Here is a 25,371-nt window from a genome sequence, read left to right as displayed (position 1 = left end):
AGAAGGGATCGGTTGGTAGGACATGTTCTGAGGCATCAAGGGATCACCAATTTTGCATTGGAGGGCAGCGTGGAGGGTAAAAATCGTAGAGGGAGACCAAGAGATGAATACACTAAGCAGATTCAGAAGGATGTAGGTTGCAGTAGGTACTGGGAGATGAAGAAGCTTGCACAGGGTAGAGTAGCATGGAGAGCTGCATCAAACCAGTCACAGGACTGAAGACCACAACAACAACAACATGGTGATGAGGAAGCAGTACAAACCGCTGCCGCTGCGTACAGCAGAGATGGCCGCGGTGACAGGGAGGAGTCACAAGCTGACGACTTACCTGCGTCGTCACTTTTGGATTTCAGTTTTTTACCCTCATGCAGGCACAAAATTAAAGATTCAGTTATTATACCTAGTATACAGCACGTCGATAAAATAAGAGGTATATTTACCTTCTCTTCCCAGAAACACTCTGGATGTTTTTCTTCTTAACTGACGACGCAAGTTTGTTTGCGACTTCAGCCGTTTTTAGTCTTTAAAACAAATCACGCACTGTGTTTCATTGCTACAACACTTTGCAAAATATATTGACGGAAAAAATCGCAACACCAGGAAGGAGTTGTGCAACATAAAGTTAGTAGGAGTATTCTAGATCTAAAAGGTGACGTCTGTTCAAATTTCGCGCCAGTCGCTCAAGAGTGGCGCCTTTAGCGTCGATCTGAGGACGCAAACCAGATTTTAAACGCTCGTGAGCGTTAGATAGGGCGTGACGACTTGATGTTAGTCAAGAATGCCCTTAAGGCCACAAGGACAAGATTAACCAATAGCGCACTGATTTTGAACGAGCTCGAGCAACAGGGCAACCAGAAGCTGAACTTTCCTTCTGCCATACTGTGGAAAGAGTTGGCAGGATTGTAGCCACTGTCGCATCGCCATGCACCTGCAGCAGGCATCTGGGCAGCAGTTGGCACCACAGTGACACAACGATGTGCTACAAACCATTTCCTTCAACCACAGCTCCGAGCCAGACGCCCTGTACCGTGCATTCCACTGACCCCAAACCACGGTCATTTGCGACTTCAGTGGCGCCAAGCGAGAGCTCATTAGAGAGCAGGGGGGGCGTCTGTTGTGTTTTCTGATGGAAGCTAGTTCTGCCTCTGTGCCAGTGATGGCCGTGTGTTGGCTAGAAGAAGGGCCTGCAACCAATCTGTCTGCGTGCTAGACACACAGGACCTAAACTAGAAGCTATCGTCCGGGTTGCGATTTCATATGACAGCAGGAACACTGACGTTGTTATCCCACACCCTGACTGAAAATTTATACGTCAATCTGGTCATTCGATCTGCTATGCTTCCATTCATGAACTGCATTCCAAGGGGTGCTTTCCAACAGGATAACGCTCGTCCACATACCTTTGTTGTAAACCACCATGCTCTACCAAGTGTCGATATGTTGCCTTGGCCAGCTCCATCACCAGATCTGTCTCCAATCGAACACATGTGGGACATCACAGGATGACAGCTCCAACATCACCAAAAGCAAGGATTAACTGTCCCTGTATTGACGGAGCAAGTGCAACAGACATGGAACACAATTTCACAAACCGACATCCGGCACCTGTGCAACACAATGCATGCACGTTTTCATGTTTGCATGCAACATTCTGGCGGTTACCCCGTTTACTGATGTGCCAGAATTTCAAATTTGCAACGGCTTATCTCGCACTTAGCCTGTGATTTACCTAAATATATCACCTAGACGAGACCGCCAGCTTAACTGCTTGCTTACCGTGCAGCGGGCCTGGTTTGGATTCCCGTTCGGTTGTAGATTTTCTCCGCTCGCGGACTGGGTGTTGTGCTCCTCATCATCATTTCATTCTCGTCACCGGCGCGCAAGTCGTCCAGTGCGGCGTCGCCTGAAACAAGACGTGCATTCGGCGGCCGAACTTTTACGTATAGGGCCTCCCGAGCAACAGTGCCACACCCTCATTTCATTCTCATCACCTACACAAATTAATTAGTTTCGTTGCTGCGAGTTTCTTCTCCGTCATTGTACTTCCAATCTCGGATGCTACCAACGTGCAATACAACCGACAGCGAGAAACTACTGTTCATACCAGGTGGGGGCAAGTCCTGCATGTAGACGCATACCGTGTAGTAGACCACGCCACGCGGAACAGGAGCATTAATTCTGAAACGCTGTGCCGATTATCGTGTCATATACACTCCTGGAAATTGAAATAAGAACACCGTGAATTCATTGTCCCAGGAAGGGGAAACTTTATTGACACATTCCTGGGGTCAGATACATCACATGATCACACTGACAGAACCACAGGCACATAGACACAGGCAACAAAGCATGCACAATGTCGGCACTAGTACAGTGTATATCCACCTTTCGCAGCAATGCAGGCTGCTATTCTCACATGGAGACGATCGTAGAGATGCTGGATGTAGTCCTGTGGAACGGCTTGCCATGCCATTTCCACCTGGCGCCTCAGTTGGACCAGCGTTCGTGCTGGACGTGCAGACCGCGTGAGACGACGCTTCATCCAGTCACAAACATGCTCAATTGGGGACAGATCCGGAGATCTTGCTGGCCAGGGTAGTTGACTTACACCTTCTAGAGCACGTTGGGTGGCACGGGATACATGCGGACGTGCATTGTCCTGTTGGAACAGCAAGTTCCCTTGCCGGTCTAGGAATGGTAGAACGATGGGTTCGATGACGGATTGGATGTACCGTGCACTATTCAGTGTCCCCTCGACGATCACCAGAGGTGTACGGCCAGTGTAGGAGATCGCTCCCCACACCATGATGCCGGGTGTTGGCCCTGTGTGCCTCGGTCGTATGCAGTCCTGATTGTGGCGCTCACCTGCACGGCGCCAAACACGCATACGACCATCATTGGCACCAAGGCAGAAGCGACTCTCATCGCTGAAGACGACACATCTCCATTCGTCCCTCCATTCACGCCTGTCGCGACGCCACTGGAGGCGGGCTGCACGATGTTGGGACGTGAGCGGAAGACGGCCTAACGGTATGCAGGACCGTAGCCCAGCTTCATGGAGACGGTTGCGAATGGTCCTCGACGATACCCCAGCAGCAACAGTGTCCATAATTTGCTGGGAAGTGGCGGTGCGGTCCCCTACGGCACTGCGTAGGATCCTACGGTCTTGGCGTGCATCCGTGCGTCGCTGCGGTCCGGTCCCATGTCGACGGGCACGTGAACCTTCCGCCGACCACTGGCGACAACATCGATGTACTGTGGAGACCTCACGCCCCACGTGTTGAGCAATTCGGCGGTACGTCAACCCGGCCTCCCGCATGCCCACTATACGCCCTCGCTCAAAGTCCGTCAACTGCACATACTGTTCACGTCCACGCTGTCGCGACATGCTACCAGTGTTAAAGACTGCGATGGAGCTCCGTATGCCACGGCAAACTGGCTGACACTGACGGCGGCGGTGCACAAATGCTGCGCAGCTAGCGCCATTCGACGGCCAACACCGCGGTTCCTGGTGTGTCCGCTGTGCCGTGCGTGTGATCATTGCTTGTACAGCCCTCTCGCAGTGTCCGGAGCAAGTATGGTGGGTCTGACACACCGGTGTCAATGTGTTCTTTTTTCCATTTCCAGGAGTGTATTTGTTGCTGCCTTCTAATTGAAGAAGTTCTTATGAAAACAGTAGTCGTCCATATTCGAAGTTTCCGTAATAACTCAATATTTCGGAGCAATCGAAATTTTACGAGTAATCATGGTGCTCTGGTGTTCACGCCACTTCTATCAGTTGCCAGCTAGTTGCGAATATGAACACTCGACATCGGCACAATGTGATCAAAAGTATGCATACACTTGACTGAAAATGACTAAAGTTCGTGGCGCCCTCCATCGGTAATGCTGGAATTCAATTCGGTGTTGGCCCACCCTTAGTCTTGATGACAGCTTCCACTCTCGCAGGCGTACATTCTACCAGGTGCTGGAAGGTCTCTTGAGGAAATGAAGCCCATTCTTCACGGAGTGCTGCACCGAGGAGAGGTATCGATGTTGGTCGCTGAGGCCTGGCAGAAGTCGGCGTTCCAAAACATCCCAAAGGTGTTCTTAGGATTCAGGTCTGGACTCTGTGCAGGCCAGTCCATTAAAGAGATGTTATTGTCGTGCCGTGCAATATGAACAGGTGCTTGATCGTATGGAAAGATGTAGTCGCGATCCCCGAATTACTCTTCAACGGTGGGAAGCAAGAAGGTGCTCAAAACATCAATGTAGGCCTGTGCTGTGATAGTGCCACGCAAAACAACAACGGATGCAAGGCCCCTCCATGAAAAACGCGGCCACACCATAACACCCCCGTACTGCTGGCACTACAGACGATCGCAGATGACGTTCACCGGGCATTCGCCATACCTACACCCTGCCATCTGATCGCCACATTGTGTGCCGTGATTCGTCAGTCCACACAACCTTTTTCCAATGTTCAATAGTCTAATGCTTATGCCCCTTACACCAAGTGAGGCATCATTTGGCATTTACTGACCAGATGTGTGGCTCATGAGCAGCCGCTCGACCACGAAATTCAAGTTTTCTCACCTCCCGCCTAACTGCCATACTACTCGCAATGGATCCTGATCGGTTTGGAATTCCTCTGTAATGCTCGCTTAGATGTCTGCATATTACACATTACGACCCTCTTCAACTGTCGTCGATCTGTGTCAGTCAACAGACGAGGTCAGCCTGTACGCTTTTGTGCTGTACGTGTCCGTTCACGCTTCGACTGCACTATCGCATCGGAGACAGTAGATCTAGGGATGTTGAGGAGTGTGTAAATCTCGCGTACAGACGTATGACACAAGCGACATCCAATCACTTGACCGCGTTCGAAGTCCGTGGGTTCCGCGTAGCGCCCCATTCTGCTCTCCCTCGATGTCTACTGACTACTGAGGTCTCTGATATGGAGTACCTGGCAGTAGGTGGCAGCACAATGCAGCTAATATGAAAATCGTATATTTTGGGGGGTTTCCGGATACTTTTGATCACATGTGTAGATATGTTTATATTTGCAGGTATTACCTTTGCGTTTGGCATGACGAAGTGTAATTATCTTCGTAGTAGTGGTAAGTATGCGATTTGTGCCAGTAATGGATAATAAGTTGTAAAGAATTCAGACTCACAAGATCCAATGATGATTACATAGATCTGTCGAAACCGGTCATTCTATGCAACGTTCCTTTTTTCTGCGATCTTGGCTTATGAACTTTCCCCAGAATAACATTACTCGTTTTTAAAAACAGTTTCATTTACTTTGAGGTGACCAAAGTCAAGGTATATCAACATGCACATAAATACATATGACGGTAGTACGACGTACACACGATATGAAAAGCTGGTGCTCTGCCGGCGCTGTCATTTGTACTCTGGTGATTCATGTGAGAAAGTTGCCGACGTGATTATGGCCGCGACTGGGATTAACAAAATTTGAACGCGGAATGATAGCTGGAGCTAGATGCATGGTACATTCAGTCTCGGAAATCGTCAGGGAATTCAGTATTCGGACATCCAACGTGTCAAGAGTATGCCGAGGATAACAAATTTCAGGAATTACCGCTCAGCACGGACTATGCACCGACCGACAGCCTTCGCTTAACGACCGAGAGCAGCGGCGTCCACGTACAGTTATCGGTACTAACAGACAACCAGCACTGCGTGAAACAACCGCAGAAATCGATGTGGGACATACGAGGAACGTATCCGTGGGGACGGAGCGGTAGAATTTGACGTTAACAGGGCTGTGGCAGAAGACAACCGACGCGGCTGTCTTTGCTAAATGCACCACATAGCCTCCAGCGCGTCTTCTGATCATATCGGTAGGACCCTACGTAACCTTCGCGACACAGTACTCGTTAAAGCCTGTGCTATGGTAAGTGAGCGGGATTCACCTTATGAGAAAGGATTTTCGCATAGATATCGACCGCGTGTACCTGAATGGTGGCAGATCAGACTTGCATCCACTCTGTAATAACAATGATCGGTCAAGTAAGTTCGCAATGCAATTACACGTCAGGATGGATCAGAAGAAACCCAATAAATGCTACCAATGTGATAATAATACGGTCGCCAGCCTAATTAGTCATTAATTGAGTTTCTTCTCTACACAAGTTGGTATATATTCATGCAAAACAAGTTGTAACACTGCATAATAAATTAGAATTTTAGAACCAGAAAATCTATTGAACTGATAGTTTCACAGATTGTACTGATATGGAAAATCTTGAATAAATAGCACTACACTGTAACGTTTACTACAAAACTTTATACTGTCTATTAATCTGATTAAAATCGGGCATAGGTTACCCTAGAAATGGTACTTTCGTGCCACACACAAAACGTCAATTTTGATAAAGATAAAACACTGATAAATTTTGACTTTTATATTGACTTTAACTTTAGCTGGTCAAACCAATATAGAACACTTCAGAATTCAAATAAATGAGGGGAGGGGGGGGGGGGACTTGAATCTGTTATGATCGCTGTGTTTAAAAAAATTGATTACTGAATTTAATATTCATTCAAGATTTCCAGTATATAAGTTACTACTCTTTTCATCTTATTTACTGCTCATTTAAATGCCTTTAAATCTATCTCCAAACAATAAACTTCATTACTATGTCAATACTAAAGCTATCTTTCGACTTCGTTTGACCTTCGCTATTCATTTACTGTTTCATTAACAAAACATTTCTTTAAACACCATTCTAAGATAGCTAGTTCTGCAAATAATTATTATTAACACAATTTTTAATTTTCATTTTCGGGACACTCGGATTGCACAACGTTTGGGAAGGACCCTGTCTAGGTTAGTCGTGAGGATGATAAAGTGATGGAAAAGTTTAGGTTATTATTGCACCAAACAAACACAGTTCACTCTCTGATCCACACGAATACAGTACTAGAAGTTTCAACCTGCTAGTATCGATGCGGCGGTTGGCGGACGGCGAGATGTCGAGGCACAGAGCACACTTACAACCACAGCTATGGGTCTTAACGTATCAGCACTTAATTCTTCTTAGCGTCGCAGTACTTTTCCATTTAGTGCCTATGGAATTTTACCATGCTGTGTGGGCGTTGGAACGGCATACCCGAGGCTCAGTTAAGCTATGTCTTCCGGGAGAACCTCCTCGCTGCAGAAGGTGTCGCTCAGACCAGTGGCAGACTCCAACTGCTGCTGTGCCCGTTGTGCCATGCATTTTCCCGCGCTCGCCTGCCATCCACCTTTTACCGATCCCTGACAGACCGGGTATTCACCCGAGGTTTTGCATTCTACATATCCTAACACATTGCCTACGTATGGGCCAGACGCACAGTTACAACTTTAAACATCTTACAACAGTTTCAACATTTGTTACATTTCAATTCTATTACAATATTTCTTGACATTTGACATAAACATTAATATTCACAATGAAACTTATTTACATTTTTCTTAACATAATGGCATGAAACAAAAAGAAATGAAATCAGAACATCAGTAACACAAGTTTATCGTAAAATCAGATGAAAAGAATTACTTATATGTACAATAGTACAGAGTCGTTGTTGTTACACCTAAACGACTGGAAAATCGTTGCCTGGCCATGTAAGTTGCGATTACATTTGGTAAGAGCTGATGGTAGGATGCGAGTGTTGCGTAGACCCCACGAACCCATGGACCCAAGTTGTCAACAAGGCACTGTGCAAGCTGGTGGTGCCTCCATAATGGTGTGGCTTGTGTTTACATGGAATGGACTGCATCCCTCTCGTCCAACTGAACCGATCATTGGCTGCAAATAGCTACGTTCGGCTACTTGGACACCATTCGCAGCCATTCACGGACTTCATGTTTCCGAACCACGTGGGAATTGTTAAAAGCCACGTCACCGGGCAACAGTTGTTCGAGTTTGGTTCAAAGAACATTCTCGGCAGTTCTAGCGAATGATTTGGCAATCAAGATGGCTCCACATGATCCTATTGAACATGTGTGGGACATAACGGAGGGGTCATTTCGTTCACAAAACCTGGACTGACTACACTTTCGGAGTTGTGGACGCCTGTAGAGGCAGCACGGCTCGGTATTTCTGCAGGGAGCATCCAACGACTTATCGAGTCAATGCAGCTGCAAAAGGAGGTCCGACACATTATTAGACGGTGTCACGTGTATTTTGTCACCTCAGTGTAAAAGACAAAAATTTGAGCACTTCTGCTGTGACAAATTGGTATACTACTTTTTTACGCGATTGTCGCAGAAAAATGAAAAAAAAAAGTGTTACAACCCAGACGAAACAAACAGGGAAAAATACCAGTTATTCAGCACCAAAATACCGGTATAGGTTTTAAGCAGTCGCTTTTTCCCATTCCTGGAGTGCAGGAGAGAGAGAGAGAGAGACAGAGTTGGAGCACTTGCTACAGTGGTGCCAACCTGTTGCAGCGCACGGGAAGCGCAGCGGCGGCGGCGGCGGGGCTTCCCCGCGGCTGGGCCTGGTGCCGGACGACGCGCGCTGGACCGTCTCGCGGCTGGTGGCGGCGCCGGCGCTGTGGCAGGTGGCCGCCGGCGACGCCGACGTCGACGACGTGGGGGGCGGCGTCGGCGCCAGGGGCGGGCGCCGGGGGCAGGCGGCTCCCGGCCAGCCGCTGCTCGACGAGGGGTGAGTCGCCAGTTGCGTCTCGCCGTGTCTGTGTGTTCGTTAGAGGTGGCAGCCCTGTACAGGGGTACGGCAAACACAGCGAGGTTTCTCGAGAGGTAAGACTCGAAAACGACGTTGGGGACAGAAGCCGTGAGAAATCAAGGGTGTAACTGTAGTAGCCTATCCCCGATGTTCTGAGTCTGTACATGAAGTAAGCTGTGAAGGGCGTAACATTGCAGAGCGATATGAAGTGGGACAAGCATGTAATGGCAGTTGTGGGGAAGGTGGATAGTCGTCTTCGGTTTATTGGTAGAATTTTGGGAAGATGTGGTTCATCTGTAAGGGAGACCGCTTGTAAAACACTAATACGACCTCTTATGAGGCACTTCTCGAGCGTTTGGGATCCCTACAGGTACGGATTGAGGGAGGTCATAGAAGCAATTCAGAGGCGGGCTGCTAGATTTGTTACTGGTAGATTTGATCATCACGCGAGTGTTACGCAAATGTTTCAGGAACTCGGGTGGGAGTCTCTGGAGGAAAGGAGGCGTTCTTTTCGTGAATCGCTATTGAGGAAATTTAGAGAACTAGCATTTGAGGGTGACTGCAGTACAATGTTACTGCCGCCAACTTACATTTCGCGTAAAGACCACAAATATAAGAGAGATTAGGGCTCGTACAGAGGCATACAGGCAGTCATTTTTCCCTCGTTCTGTTTGGGAGTGGAACAGGGAGAGAAGATGCTAGTTGTGGTACGAGGTACCCTCCGCCACGCACCGTATGGTAGATTTCCGTGTTTGTATGTAGATGTAGAAGGGAACCAAGAAAGGTAACTAAAAGTCAGCAAGGAGAAATAAGAGCTTTAAGGGGTGCCAGGCACGTTCTACGAGGTACATTCAAAAAGGAATGCAAGACACTGTTTTCCTCGGATAATTTCTCTTCAGAAAATGCGGAATTTGTTGTGAGACGTCTCGAAATATTCCCTCTCCAGCCCCGAAAGTTCCGTGAAGCTGCGACTGGTGGCGGCCCTATACGCAACCTTCAAAATGGCGTCCGTAACGGGATGTGTGGTCCGAGCAGAGTTCCCTTCGGCGGAAAACCACAGCATTGCAAATATTCACAAGCTCTTGCAGAATGTCTGTGGAGATCTGGCATTGAACAAAAGCATAGTGAGTCGTTATGCGAGGCGTCTTGTCATCCTCGCAACTAGGTCACGCAGACCTCCCGCGTGCCGCATAGCTCTGACTGCTGCAGTGTTGGGACGTGCAGACACTCTCATCGCCATCCCACAATCAAACTCATCACTGTTCGGCTGGATGCCTCTGTCGGTAGTGCTGACATAATCGTTCATCAGTTGCGGCACCCAAAGGTAGGTGACCGCTGGGTCCCCCGTCGCTTAGGTGAAGACTACAAAGAGCACCGAAGGGCGGTATGTGCGGAATTGCTTGCGTGTTGCGAAGTTCATTGTGACCGTCTTTACTCGAGCGTCGTCACAGGCGATGAAACATTGGTTCCTAACTTCGAACCGGAACAAAAAGTTCAAAGACGCATCTTCACCTGGTAAGGTCATATTGACGGTCTTGTGGGACTCTCGTGGCCGTTAATATGCTCGATGTCCTCCTCATGGCGCAACGATCAACTCTAAAGTGTGATGTGGCGCCACTCCATGGGTTTAGTTTTTTTCAGGTTGGAAGTGATGAACCCATGCCTGTGAGGAGCGAGTCCGACAAAAAGTTGTCACTATCCGCCTCGTAATGCGCAAGCAAATCCGAAGAGATCGTCCTTTGTTGCTCTTTATGGTGTGCTGTTAGGCGGCAAGGGAGCCAGGAACACACACCTTTGAGAATACCAGTTGATGGACGGGGCTACCAACAGAGATGCCCAGTTTTAACCGAAGTGTCTGACTGAAGTACGTCGATCACCTCGAATGAGAGTGTCCGCACGTTCCAGTACTGCAGGAGCCACACCTGTGTGCGGCTGGCCAGCAAGCGGGAGATCGGACAGGTTTGCGCGACCTTGTTGCGACAGTGACACAGGCCTCGCCCTACGACTCGCCGTGCATTTGTTCACTGCCAGGTCTCCGTAGACATTCTGCAAGCGTCAACCAATATCTGCGATGCTCTGGTTTTCCGCCAAAAGAAACTCAGAGACAGTTTCTTGCTTGGAACGCTCCTCCGTTACAGACTCCATTTTGAACGCTACATGTAACGAAGCCACCTATCGGAACTTCATGAAACTATAGGCACTGAAGCGAAAATATGTCACGATCTTTCAAAACGAATTCCGAATTTCTACAGTCGAGTTTCGCCGAGAAAAAATATGTTGCATTACGTATTGAACAGCCCTCGTATTCCGTGTTTTATATTAGTTACAAGACAGTTTCGTAAGAACGGTCGTGTAACATGTTCTTCGTTAATTTCCAGTTGTTATTGTCCAAGTCTCACTGCCATAGGCCTATTCTCATTTATTGTATAGCTAGCATTGCCATTGTTTTCTAGAACTTTATTAGTACTTCTTTACTCACATTTTTATTGACTGTTCTGTATTAATCTTATTAATAGGATTGAATCTTTCAATATTTTTCGGTATGTGATTTTCGATTGTGAAAGAGATGGTATTTTCCAAGAAGTTGATTTCATTTACACTCTTTTTATTTTATGGTCGTTTGTTACAATTCCAACATCTTGATCTTTAAAATCCATGCCATTTTATGTCGAGATCGATAAGTTACAGGTCTTAGTAGTAGTATTTAATTTTTAAATGTCTTTGGACTCAGCTATAACAGATTGAACATTAGCAAACGCAGATGTCATTATATAGTTTCGTCGATTAAGGTTATGGCTCTGAAACTCTGTTCCTTTCAGTCGTTGCCTCGACATACCAACAGCATAGATATTGATAAATATCAGAAACGAGCTGCATCTTTGTTATAAGCCTAGATTTGTCGTTACTCTAACATTCTCCCTTTCGGCAGTGGCAACGGCAACTTCGGAGACTTGTTACATTTGTTGATTTTCTCTGTAGTACGTGGTGCGGCGTGCCTCTCTATCTAGTACTTCCCAAAACGATACGAGCCCTTTCTAACATGTAAGTGATGTGCACAGAAGACGAGACGCTGCTGACAAGGTGCTCCCGTGTTCCAGGCCGGAGGCGGTGGAGGCGGAAGGCGTCCCGGAGGCGGGCGGGCGGCGGCAGGCGGGGGCGGTGCTGCTCATGTCTGGACAGCCCCCGGCCATCGACCTGCTGCAGCTGCTGGTCAGTACAGCGTTGTTTCTGGAGGCGTGCAGAGAACAGAACAGATACAACAGTGTCACAGAGCATCCCTCCAAGTTCTTAACTTAACGTTACAGGTGCTCAGTAAGGATACAGTTTGCGTTCCTCATCTTGATTGCACATCCGTATACACACTACTATAAAAGTGGCTGTATGTATGTTCCACGTCTCCTTGTACACCACTGACCCGACTTCACCTACACTCGATAAAAAGGTAGTGTAGCCAACAGCGCGACAATACCCACACTTTAGTCATGCAGCATTTGAGAATCAGCGCATTTAGTGCCTTGAAAAAAACCTTACTCATAATCTCAAATCTTCACCAAACTTTTTCTCGCTCAAAACCCCTACAAAATGACAAAAGGAATACAATTTGCCGCTTATACCTTTTCGGTGTTCATGCTGTAAAATTGACTCGTGGTGTTTTAATTTACTACTTATTTACTACTAACTGTATTCGTGACACATTCTGCAAACAGGATTCAGATATACAACTGAATGTTATTTTGTGACACTTATCTCAAGAGAGTTCAGGAGAAAGGACGTCAGAAACATTGAGTTGTGTGAAAATGAAACAGCAGGATGGAATGCAGCAGACATACAGGTGAATTATTTGTACAAATGAATAGGAAATATGTTAAATTATGTGTGAAATATATTTGAGATGTGTAATACAAGCAAAGTCACAGGTAGGAAGCTTCTCCTGTACACCTGTAACGATTTCAACCAAACTTGGTAATCACATTAGCTACAATCTTGTAAGAAATACTGCAGGTCTAAGAGCCCCCAGCCTCATATTGGGATGAGCGTGATAACGTAGAGTGTGGAAGGAGGGCGAGGAGATGGACAAACAGCGAGGGGGGAGGGGAAGATAGGCACAGGTAGGAGGAGATGGACAGAGACAGGGCAGGGGGAAATGCAAAGGGAGAGAGAAGAGAGGAGGAGATGTACGCAGAAAGAAAAGGGGAGGAGATGAATAGGGGGAAGGGAAGAAGGAGATGGAGAGGGAGCGGGGGAAGGCATAGGTGGGCAGAGACAGGAGCAGGATGAGATTGACAAAGATAGGGGCAGGAGGAGATGGACAAGTGGGAAGTAGTAGATTGACAGAGAGAGGGAGAGGAGGAGATAGACACAGAAGGAAAGGGGATGAGATGAACAGGGAGGGAGAGAGAGGAGAAGGTGGGCAAAGAGAAGGGGGCAAAAGGAGATGGACAAAAAGAGGGAGAGGTGAAGGTGATGGACAGGGACATGGGAGATGAATAGAGGGAGGAGCGGGAGAGGTCGATAAAGAGAGAGAGGATGGGTACAGAGAGGGGCTGCAGACCGTGTCTACAGATAAAATGTAAGAGTACATAAGAAGGACAACATAGCTGACGACCATAACATGGTAATCGGAATTTTCTCATAGGAGCATCAACAAAGTGCTTAGTTCGTGCTGGTTCATAAACGAATGCTACGTCGTTCTTACCTACCCAAACACGAGTTATTCTGCTTCCACAGTAGCAGAATTCCATCACTTTGTAAACTTTGTTGTCTCAAATTTTGATGTAAAGTTTATCACCAAATTTTATTTCTGCTACTGCCCATTATTATTATTACCGTATGCATCAAATTCAGTAATACAGATTTAGCCAACAAAGAAATATAGATAAAAATGAACATGTGAAATTATATACAGTGCACAAGTTTTAAAACGGCTCAGACTACACTCGGATGTTGATGGACTCGATCTAGCGGAGTGCCTCGTGGGATGCTTGATGGAGCTTCTCGATGCCACCAGGGAAGCGTCTGACTGGACAATCATTCACATTGTTTGCTCATTGTTTGGGTGTCACCACAGTCACACACACTGCCACTTGAAAAGCCCCACTTGTACATGTTGTATATGCACCTACCCTCTTCAGTCCGATACCTGTTTATCTGCACCCATACTCCCTTGGTTGGTGCAAGCCTGGAACTGCAACTGTTGGATTGTTTACAAGATTGTGGTTTCAGGTTCTTGTAGCTTGCCACTCACTGCTCATTACTTCCGCCTTTCTATTGTCTGTGCTCAGTAAACAGATCATTCCATTCAAAAAAAGGACCTATAATTCTTTCTCAGTTTTCTCTAATAACAGTATTGTCATAAGCGAATCTTATCATTGGCATTTTCTCACGCTGAATTTTAGCCTCATTCGTGGACCTTTCTTTATTTCTGTCATTTTTATCTTTGTAAGAGCAGGTTCAACAGTAGAGAGGAAAGCCGCCTCGCGAACTTTTCAGTCTGAGCAATAGTCTCCCGTTCTTCCATTCTCAAAATCCCGCTTGTTCGGCAAGCGAATTGGTCCAGGCTTGACCCTAACACAAGCAGTTAGTCAGCTTGGACAAAGTTGTTGTATGTCCTCCTGAGGCAGGTCATGCCAAATTATGTCCAGTTGGCGCGTTAGATTTCCAAACTCCTAAGCAGGATGGAGGGCGGTGCACATAATGGTCCTAACGTTCTCAATTGGGAGAAATCAGCCAAGGTAGGGTTTGGCAAGCACGAAGGTAAGCAGTAGAAACTCTCGCTGTGTGCAGGCGGGTATTATCTTCCTGAAATGCATGCCCAGGGTGGTTTGCCATGAAAGGCAACGAAACGTGACGTACAATATCGATGATACACAACTGTGGAGTAAGGGTGCCGAAGGTGACAACCAAAGAGTTACTATTATAAATGGCAAGCCAGCCTGGGCTTACATTTCCCCAAAGTAACGCCCTCCTGCACACGACGAGAGTTTCCTCTGCTTGTCTTTGTGCTTCCCAAACCTTACTTTGGCTAGCAACGTCGTCGCATCTCTTCACAATCGTGAACGTTAGGAACATTAAGAGCAGGGCACTTCAACCATCTCATATTTTGACGATAGAACGTTCCAATTGGACAGCATTTGACACGATATCCCTCAGGAGAACATCCAATAATCGTCAGCCAATTCCAAGCTGAATAACTGCTTGCGTAAGGGTCAGATGAGGACCAACGAGTTGTTGACTGCCTCATTTTGTGAAGTTAATTCTCTTAAATGAATCATCCAATTTTTCTGAAATTGTAATCATTTGTTTTTCTGTACATTCATATTACATCTACCGGGTTCCGTTCCATTCCGATAAATTCTTCGTCGATCATGGTTTTTCTTTTTTTTTCCTTAGAGTGCTTATGTAACAGAGAAAAAGCTTGAAAACGTTTCAGATTATGTGTAAAGGTTGTTGCAAGTCGCTAAGTACTCTCATTCTCAAATACCTCATGAATACAGTGCAGAAATTCACACTGTCTCAAAACATACACATCCATTTTCTTGTTGTAGTAATTGACATACATACATATACATACATACATACATACATACATACATACATACATACATTAATACTTGTTCCATACAACATGAATACGATATTTCATAATGGTGTGGAACGTGTTACTTTAACATAAGTTTTCTTTACTCTAATCAATTTTTTTTACAGTTACTACTTCATATCAAAAAATTCATCATTGAGTAGAAGGAGTTAGCATTCAGAAATTCTTTTAATTTGCTTTTAAATGTTGGTCGGCTATCAGTCAGATTTTTAATGCTATTTGACAAATGACCAAAGATATTTGTGGCAGCATAATTCACCTCTTTCTGGTCCAAAGTGAGACTTAATCCAGAGTAGTGAAGGTCATCCTTTCTTCTCGTGATGCAGCTATGCACTTCGCTGTTATTTTCGAATTGGGATGGGTTATTAACAACAAATTTCATAAGGGAATACATGTATTGCGAAGGTACTGTGAATATTCCGAGGTCCTTAAATAAATGTCTGTAAGGTGATCTTGGGTGGGCTCCAGCTATTATTCGGATTACACGCTTCTGTGCAATGAATACTTTCTCTCTTAATGACGAATTGCCCCAAAATATGATGCCATATGAAAGCAGTGAATGAAAATAGGCATGGTAGGCTAATTTACTGATACGTTAATCACCAAAATTTGCAATAATCCTAGTACCATAAGTAGCCGAACCTAACCGTTTCAGCAGATCATTGATATGTTGTTTCCAGGTCAATTTGTCATCAATGCGCACACCCAGAAATTTTGAATATTCCGCCTTAGCAACAGACTTCGGTTCATAGTCTATATTTATCAATGCTATTATGCTATCTACTGTACATAATTGTATAAACTGTGCTTCCTCAAAATTTTGGGAGAGTCCATTTGTAGAGAACCACTTCACAATTTTCTGAAAGACATTGTTTACAATTTCCTCATTGATTCTTGCTTGTTGATTACTATACTTGTATCATCAGCAAAAAGAACTAGCTTTACATCTTCATGAATATAGCGTAGCAAGTCATTAACATATATTTAGAGCAATAAGGGACCCAAGACTGAATCCTGTGGGATACCATTCATGATACCTCCCCAGTTAGAACAATCTGCTGATTTTTGCAGACTATCTGTACTGTTAATTTCAACCTTCTGCATTCTTCCAGTTAAATATGAATTAAATGATGTGTGCACTGTCCCACTCATACCACAATACTTGAGCTTATCTAGAAGAATTTCATGAGTCTCACAATCAAAAGTCATGGGAGGTCTCAAAATAATCCAATGAGTGATCTTTAGTTATTCAATGCATTTAATATTTGATCATTATAACCTCTAATGAATTTTAATTTTTCATATTCGGCCAATAATAACATCAGTCTGGATGATCGACTGATCTGGCCTTGTAACACTAACCAAAACGGCTTTGCTGTGCTGATACAGCGAACGGCTGAAAGCAAGGGGAAACTACACCCATAATTTTTCCCGAGGGCATGCAGCTTTACTGTATGGTTAAATAATGATGGTGTCCTCTTGGGTAAAATATTCCGGAGGTAAAATAGTCCCCCATTCGGATCTCCAGGCGAGGACTACTCAGGAGGACGTCGTTATAAGGAGAAAGAAAACTGATGTTCTACGGATTGGAGAGTGGAATGTCAGATCGCTTAATCGGACAGGTAGGTTAGAAAATTTGAAAAGGGAAATGGATAGGTTAAAGTTAGATATAGTAGGAATTAATGAAGTTCGGTGGCAGGAGGAACAAGACTTCTGGTCAGATGACTACAGGGATATAAACACAAAATCAAATAGGGGTAATGCAGGAGTAGATTTAATAATGAATAGGAAAATTGGAATGCGGGTAAGCTACTACAAACAGCATAGTGAACGTATTATTGTGGCCAAGATAGATACGAAGCCCACACCTACTACAGTAGTACAAGTTTATATGCCAACTAGCTCTGCAGATGACGAAGAAATTGATGAAATGTATGATGAGATAAAAGAAATTATTCAGGTAGTGAAGGGAGACGAAAATTTAATAGTCATGTGTGACTGGAATTCGTCAGTAGGAAAAGGGAGAGAAGGAAACATAGTAGGTGAATATGGATTGAGGCTAAGAAATGAAAGAGGAAGCCACCTGGTAGAATTTTGCACAGAGCATGACTTAATCACAGCTAACACTTAGTTCAAGAATCATGAAAGAAGGTTATATACGTGGAAGAACCGTGGAGATACTAAAAGGTTTCAGATAGATTATATAATGGTAAGGCAGAGATTTAGGAACCAGGTTTTAAGTTGTAAGACATTTCCAGGGGCAGATGTGGACTCTGACCACAATCTGTTGGTTATGAACTATAGATTAAAACTGAAGATACTGCAAAAAGTTGGGAATTTAAGGAGATGGGACCTGGATAAACTGACTAAACCAGAGGTTGTCGAGTGTTTCACGGAGAGCATAAGGGAACAATTGACAGGAATGGGGGAAAGAAATACAGTTGAGGAAAAATGGGTAGCTTTGAGGGAAGAAGTGGGGAAGGCAGCAGAGGATCAAGTAGGTAAAAAGACTAGGACTAGTAGAAATCCTTGGGTAACAGAAGAAATATTGAATTTAATTGATGAAAGGAGAAAATTAAAAATGCAGTAAATGAAGCAGGCAAAAAGGAATACAAACGTCTCAAAAATGAGATCGATAGAAAGTGCAAAATGGCCAAGCAGGCATGGCTAGAGGACAAATGTAAGGATGTAGAGGCTTATCTCATAAAGGGTAAGATAGATACTGCCTACATGAAAATTAAAGAGACCTTTGGAGAAAAGAGAACCACTTGCATGAATATTAAGAGCTCAGATGGAAACCCAGTTCTAAGCAAAGAAGGGCAAGCCGAAAGGTGGAAGGAGTATATAGAGGGTCTATACAAGGGCGATGTTATTGAGGACAATACCATGCAAATGGAAGAGGATGTAGTTGAAGATGAAATGGGAGATATGATACTGCTTGAAGAGTTTGACAGAGCACTGAAAGACCTAAGTGGAAACAAAACCCTGGGAGGAGACAACATTCCATTAGAACTACTTATGGCCTTGGGAGAGCCAGTCCTGACAAAACTCTACCATCTGGTGAGCAAGATATAAGAGACAGGCGAAATACCCTCAGACTTCAAGAAGAATATAATAATTCCAATCCCAAAGAAAGCAGGTGTTGACAGATGTGAAAATTACCGAACTATCAGTTTAATGAGTCACAGCTACAAAATACTAACGCGAATTCTTTACAGACGAATGGAAAAACTGGTAGAAGCCGACCTCGGGGAAGATCTTGTCTTAGAAGAAAGATTAAGGAAAGGCAAACATACGTTTCTAGTATTTGTAGACTTAGAGCAAGCTTTTGACAATGTTGACTGGAATACTCTCTTTTAAGTTCTGAAGGTGGCAGGGGTAAAATACAGAGAGCGAAAGGCTATTTACAATATGAATAGAAACCAGATGGCAGTTATAAGAGTCGAGGGACGTGAAAGGGAAGCAGTGGTTGGGAAGAGAGTGAGACAGGGTTGTAGCCTCTCCCCGATGCTATTCAATCTGTATATTGAGCAAGCACTAAAGGAAACAAAAGGAAAGTTCGAAGTAGGTATTAAAATCCATGGAGAAGAAATAAAAGCCTTAAGGTTCGCCGATGACATTGTACGAGATGCCTTCAAGTTCTAAGGCCCCCGATTTTTTTTTCTCCGGACTGGAAAGAGATAGAAACATGCGCAATGTTTTAAAATGAGGCAGCGTTCATTGTCAATACGTCCCACAGATGGCAGCAGTGTATGGCAGATGGAATCTTACCGCCATCGGCGAGAATGAGAACTGTTTTAAATATATAAAATGGCGACGTTTTCCCTACTTGAACAGCGTGCAATCATTCGTTTTCTGAATTTTCGTGGTGTGAAACCAATTTAAATTCATCGACAGTTGAAGGAGACATGTGGTGATGGAGTTATGGATGTGTCGAAAGTGCGTTCGAGGGTGCGACAGTTTAATTAAGGCTGAACATCGTGTGACAACAAACCGAAACAACCTCGGGCTCGCACAAGCTGATCTGACGACATGATCGAGAAAGTGGAGAGAATTGTTTTGGGGGATCGCCGAATGACTGTTGAACAGATCACCTCCAGAGTTGGCATTTCTGTGTGTTCTGTGCACACAATCCTGCATGATGACCTGAAAATGCGAAAAGTGTCATCCAGGTCGGTCCCACGAATGCTGACAGACGACCACATGGCTGCCCGTGTGGCATGTTGCCGAGCAATGTTGACGTGCAACGACAGCATGAATGGGACTTTCTTTTCCTCGGTTGTGACAATGGATGACACGTGGATGCCATTTTTCAATCCAGAAACAAAGCGCCAGTCAGCTCAATGGAAGCACACACATTCACCGCCACCAAAAAAATTTCGGGTAACCGCCAGTGCTGAAAAAATTATGGAGTCCATGTTCTGGGACAGTGAGGTCGTAATCCTTACCCACTGCGTTCCAAAGGGCACTACGGTAACAGGTGCATCCTACTAAAATGTTTTGAAGAACAAATTCCTTCCTGCGCTGCAACAGAAACGTCCGGGAAGGGCTGCGCGTGTGCTGTTTCACCAAGACAACGCACCCGCACATCGAGCTAACGTTACGCAACAGTTTCTTCGTGATAACAACTTTGAAGTGATTCCTCATGCTCCCTACTCACCTGACCTGGCTCCTAGTGACTTTTGGCTTTTTCCAACACTGAAAGACACTCTCCGTGGCCTCACATTCACCAACCGTGCTGCTATTGCCTCAGCGATTTTCCAGTGGTCAAAGCAGCCTCCTAAAGAAGCCTTCGCCACTGCCATGGAATCTTGTGAAAAATGTGTACGTCTGCAGGGCGATTACGTCGAGAAGTAACGCCAGTTTTATCGAGTGAGTAGTTAATTAGGGAAAAAATCGGAGGCCATAGAACTTGAATGCACCTCGTAATTCTGTCAGAAACGGCAAAGCTTGGAAGAGCAGTTCAACGGAATGGACGGTGTCTTTTCAAGGAGGGTACAAGATGAACATCAACAAAAGCCAAACAAGGATAATGGAATGAAGTCGAGTTAAGTCGGGTGATGCTGAGGTAATTAGATTAGGAACTGAGACACTTAAAATAGTAAAGGAGTTTTGCTATTTGGGGAGCAAAATAACTGATGACGGTCGAAGTAGAGAGCATATAAAATATAGACTTAGAATGGCCAGAAAAGCGTTTCTGAAGAAGAGAAATTTGTTAACATCGAGAATTGATTTAAGTGTTAGGAAGTCGTTTCTGAAAGTATTTGTATGGAGTGTAGCCATGTATGGAAGTGAAACATGGACGATAAATAGTTTAGACAAAAAGAGAATAGAAGCTTCCGAAATGTGGTGCTACAGAAGAATGCCGAATATTAGATGGGTAGATCACATAACTAATGAGGAGGTACTGAACAGAATTCGGGAGACGAGAAATTTGTGGCACTTCTTGACTAGAAGAAGGGATCGGTTGGTACGGCATATTCTAAGGCATCAATGATTCACCAATTTAGTACTGGAGGGCAGCGTGGAGGGTAAAAATCGTAGGAGGAGACCAAGAGAAGAGTACACTAAGCAGATTCAGAAGGATGTAGGCTGCGGTAGGTACTGGGAGATGAAGAAGCTTGCGCAGGATAGAGTAGCATGGAGAGCTGCATCAAATCAGCCTCGGGACTAAAGACCATAACAACAATAACATCAAATACTGAAAATTAAGTTTCTGTTAGCAATGAAAGCCCTTAGACAGCTAATCTGCAAATTGGGCTCTGCACCACAAACCATGAACTATGGACTTGGTTAGCCATTTAGTAATGTAGATGTTCTGTAACATCTTCTGCAAATGTTTCAAAAACCACAAAATTTGATAACCAACATATGCTTCTGAAAATAGATTTTAAGCCCATTTCTTTTAACGTCTTCTTCTTCATCTTCATCATCTTCAACTCAAGCATTGGGTCCTTTTTTTGTATTTCCTGTTATGGTACTAATGCTCAGTCTTCCTTGACTACATCTATCTACATCTACATCCATACTCCGCAAGCCACCTGACGGTGTGTGGCGGAGGGTACCCTGACTACCTCTATCGGTTCTCCCTTCTATTCCAGTCTCGTATTGTTCGTGGAAAGAAGGATTGTCGGTATGCTTCTGTGTGGGCTCTAATCTCTCTGATTTTATCCTCATGGTCTCTTCGCGAGATATACGCAGGAGGGAGCAATATACTGCTTGACTCTTCGGTGCCGGCCGCGGTGGTCTCGCGGTTCTAGGCGCTCAGTCCGGAACCGTGCGACTGCTACGGTCGCAGGTTCGAATCCTGCCTCGGGCATGGATGTGTGTGATGTCCTTAGGTTAGTTAGGTTTAAGTAGTTCTAAGTTCTAGGGGACTGATGACCACAGCAGTTGAGTCCCATAGTGCTCAGAGCCATTTGAACCATTTTTGACTCTTCGGTGAAGGTATGTTCTCGAAACTTTAACAAAAGCCCGTGCCGAGCTACTGAGCGTCTCTCCTGCAGAGTCTTCCACTGGAGTTTATCTGTCATCTCCGTAACGCTTTCGCGATTACTAAATGATCCTGTAACGAAGCGCGCTGCTCTCCGTTGGTTCTTCTCTATCTCTTCTATCAACCCTATCTGGTGCGGATCCCACACTGCTGAGCAGTATTCAAGCAGTGGGCGAACAAGCGTACTGTAACCTACTTCCTTTGTTGTCGGATTGCATTTCCTTAGGATTCTTCCAATGAATCTCAGTCTGGCATCTGCTTTACCGACGATCAACTTTATATGATCATTCCATTTTAAATCACTCCTAATGCGTACTCCCAGATAATTTACGGAATTAACTGCTTCCAGTTGCTGACCTGCAATTTTGTAGCTAAATGATAAGGGACCTATCTTTCTATGTATTCTCATCACATTACACTTGTCTACATTGAGATTCAATTGCCATTCCATGCACCATGCGTCAATTCGCTGCAGATCCTCCTGCATTTCAGTATAATTTTCCATTGTTGCAACCTCTCGATACACCACATCATCATCTGCAAAAAGCCTCAGTGAACTTCCGATGTCATCCACCAGGTCATTTATGTATATTATGAATAGCAACGGTCCTATGACACTCCCCTGCGGCACACCTGAAATCACTCTTACTTCGGAAGACTTCTCTCCATTGAGAATGACATGCTGCGTTCTGTTATCTAGAAACTCCTCAATCCAATCACACAATTGATCTGATAGTCCGTATGCTCTTACTTTGTTCATTAAACGACTGTGGGGAACTGTGTCAAACGCCTTGCGGAAGTCAAGAAACACGGCATCTACCTGTGAACCCGTGTCTAAGGCCCTCTGAGTCTCGTGGACGAATAGCGCGAGCTGGGTTTCACACGACCGTCTTTTTCGAAACCCATGCTGATTCCTACAGAGTAGATTTCTAGTCTCCAGAAAAGACATTATACTCGAACATAATACGTGTTCCAAAATTCTAAAACTGATCGACGTTAGAGATATAGGTCTATATTTCTGCACATCTGTTCGACGTCCCTTCTTGAAAACGGCGATGACTTGTGCCCTTTTCCAATCCTTTGGAACGCTTCTCTCTTCTAGAGACCTACGGTACACCGCTGCAAGAAGGGGGCAAGTTCCTTCGCGTACTCTGTGTAAAATCGAACTGGTATTCCATCAGGACCAGCGGCCTTTCCTCTTTTGAGCGATTTTAATTGTTTCTCTATCCCTCTGTCGTCTACTTCGATATCTACCATTTTGTCAACTGTGCGACAATCTAGAGAAGGAAGCACAGTGCAGTCTTCCTCTGTGAAACAGCTTTGGAAGAAGACATTTAGTAATTCGGCCTTTAGTCTGTCATCCTCTGTTTCAGTACCATTTTGGTCACAGAGTGTCTGGACATTTTGTTTTGATCCACCTACCGCTTTGACACAGGACCAAAATTTCTTAGGATTTTCTGCCAAGTCACTACTTCTCACAACTGGCTTAAATCTTCTGATCTGGAGAGGTAATTTTTCTGTTCTCATTCTTTCGAGGTGTTCAGTCTGGTTTCTCCTATTTTCTTACATTTTACTGAGAATGTTAAAGATATTTAGTTCTTACCTAATTTTCGAATTTCGAAATCTCTTGGCTCTTGTGCATCCCTTTACTACTCTGGAAAACCTCATCTGCGTTGCATCTAGGCGACTTTCTTGACGTTTACTTTTTAATTTTTTAGGCATCTGTTTATTGTTCCACATATATTCCAAAACTTTGTGAATTTCTTCTCCATGTCTTCGTCATACTCATGTGTGATGTCACAACCTAAATAGTTAAAAGTTTGACTTTTTCTATAGGGATATTTCCCTTTGAAAGCCAATGATTTTGTCTTTTTTTTAAATCGTCAAATGGTACTCTTCACAAAACGTACTTAATAAATGTAGTCCCCTTTGTAGATCATCTTCATTATTCTCAAGCAATGTGGCGTCATCTGCGTATGACATTAGTGTTAATCTGAATTACTCCATTAAAAATTTCCTCCCATTTCACAATTGCATCTTCTAAATAAATGCTAAAAAGTGTGGTTGATATGCTGCACTCTTGTGGCTTTAATCTGTGTTAGAGTGCCATTTATATCTAGAATTACAATCGTGTGTTTGTACAGACTTCTTAAAACGTTTATTAGGCATTTTGGATATCCTCTTTCCCTTGTAATTCTTCACAGTTTGTTTCTATCAATATTATTGATTGCCTTAGCGATGTCAATGAATGCTAAATAAGTTTCACAATTATAATTTCTCCGATTTTCGATTATTTGTTTTATTATAAATATTCTATCAGTTGTCGATCTGCCACTCTGAAATCCAATTTTTTCTTCGCTTAATAAACTCTAAGATATCACCTTTAGACACTTGCTTACTATTCTTGCCCCTCCCATCGGAGGTTCGAGTCCTCCCTCGGAAATGAGTGTGTGTGTTGTTTTTCTCTTTGATTTGACATTGTTATTGTTCATTGCTTTTTTATATGTATGAAAACGTTTATTTAATATTTAAAGCCCTTGTGTGAAGAATTGTTTGACCTGCTGCCAACCCATCCCTCGTGAGAAATTAAAGTAACAGTAAATTATAAAGGAAAGACTGTCCAAAATTTCATCCTACTTCGCTCTACATTTTGTTCACAGAGCCAGGGAGCAATGGCGCGCGCAGCGGCCGAGTGACGAACTACGTCTTCTGAGGGGAAGTCCCGCGCCAGCGGAGCCAGTGCTGCCGTAATATGAAAAGCCGAAAGGGGAAAAAACAAAACGACAGCTTTCAACGTCTCTGCGGCCTCCCAGCGTTCCCCCCAGACCTTCCCAAAAAACGTCCCAAAAAGTAGGATAAATAGAAAAAAAGTAATAAAAACGAACTACCTTCCCGACACCCCATTACCACAAAGCCACTCTGCAAACCCCTGCAACACAACCCGACCCTGCGTGAATGTATTCTGCAGTATCGGCGCTATCTAGAGATCTCTTAACCGTGTTTACTTGTACCTGCGTTACCTTTCTAGTTGTCGCGCTGATGTATCCTTTCGCGTAAGTGTGTAAGCAAATAAAATTTGTCTTCTTTTTTCCTGTGCTTATTTCTTTTTTACTGTCCCTTCTCCTTCCTCGGTCTAGGGCGGCCGCCACACATTCGCATTTGTCGACGCCTGTGCCTCCACTGGGATCAAATATGTGCTCTTCGCAGGTAACACATTGTCGACGGAAACCGCGACGCTAGGGGGAGAGTGTGGGTACCCTATCCTCCCACGCACGCTCAGACTGTATAGAGAGCGGCGAGAGGAAACCAGTTGTAGGATCTTATCGACGGGCAGAGTACATAACTCGGCGGCACTGTGTAAATAAGCAAACAGCTGAGCGGAGGAGGTGTCGGCAGAATAAACTGGAGGTCCTCCGCCAGCAAAGCAGTGGCGCGGGGCGTGGAATTCGGCCGGCTGCTTGGACACGTCTCCAGTTCCTTTGCCTCCCTGGCGTATTTTTCGACGCCAACACTTCTTTTCAAATCCTCTGCAGTGTACCACTTCTGGTACAGAAACGAGACGCCACTAACAAGAGTCGAAGGCATTAAAGTGAAGA

General features: G+C 44.7%; 1 protein-coding gene across 1 annotated transcript in view; it reads left to right on the top strand.

Annotated features, from left to right (window-relative positions):
• LOC126293515 (uncharacterized) overlaps positions 1–24,863 on the top strand; it is a 330,038-nt gene extending 305,175 nt beyond the window's left edge. The window contains exons 3-5 of the mRNA XM_049986766.1: positions 8,447–8,663; positions 11,783–11,894; positions 24,436–24,863. Coding sequence (XP_049842723.1) covers positions 8,447–8,663; positions 11,783–11,894; positions 24,436–24,471 — 365 coding nt within the window. The 3' untranslated portion in view covers positions 24,472–24,863. The remainder of the gene's footprint in view (positions 1–8,446; positions 8,664–11,782; positions 11,895–24,435) is intronic.
• The last annotated feature ends 508 nt before the right edge of the window (positions 24,864–25,371 follow it).

This window comes from Schistocerca gregaria, chromosome 10, assembly GCF_023897955.1.
Source record: "Schistocerca gregaria isolate iqSchGreg1 chromosome 10, iqSchGreg1.2, whole genome shotgun sequence".
NCBI lineage: Eukaryota > Metazoa > Arthropoda > Insecta > Orthoptera > Acrididae > Schistocerca > Schistocerca gregaria.
This window is presented reverse-complemented; position numbering and strand designations above follow the sequence as displayed.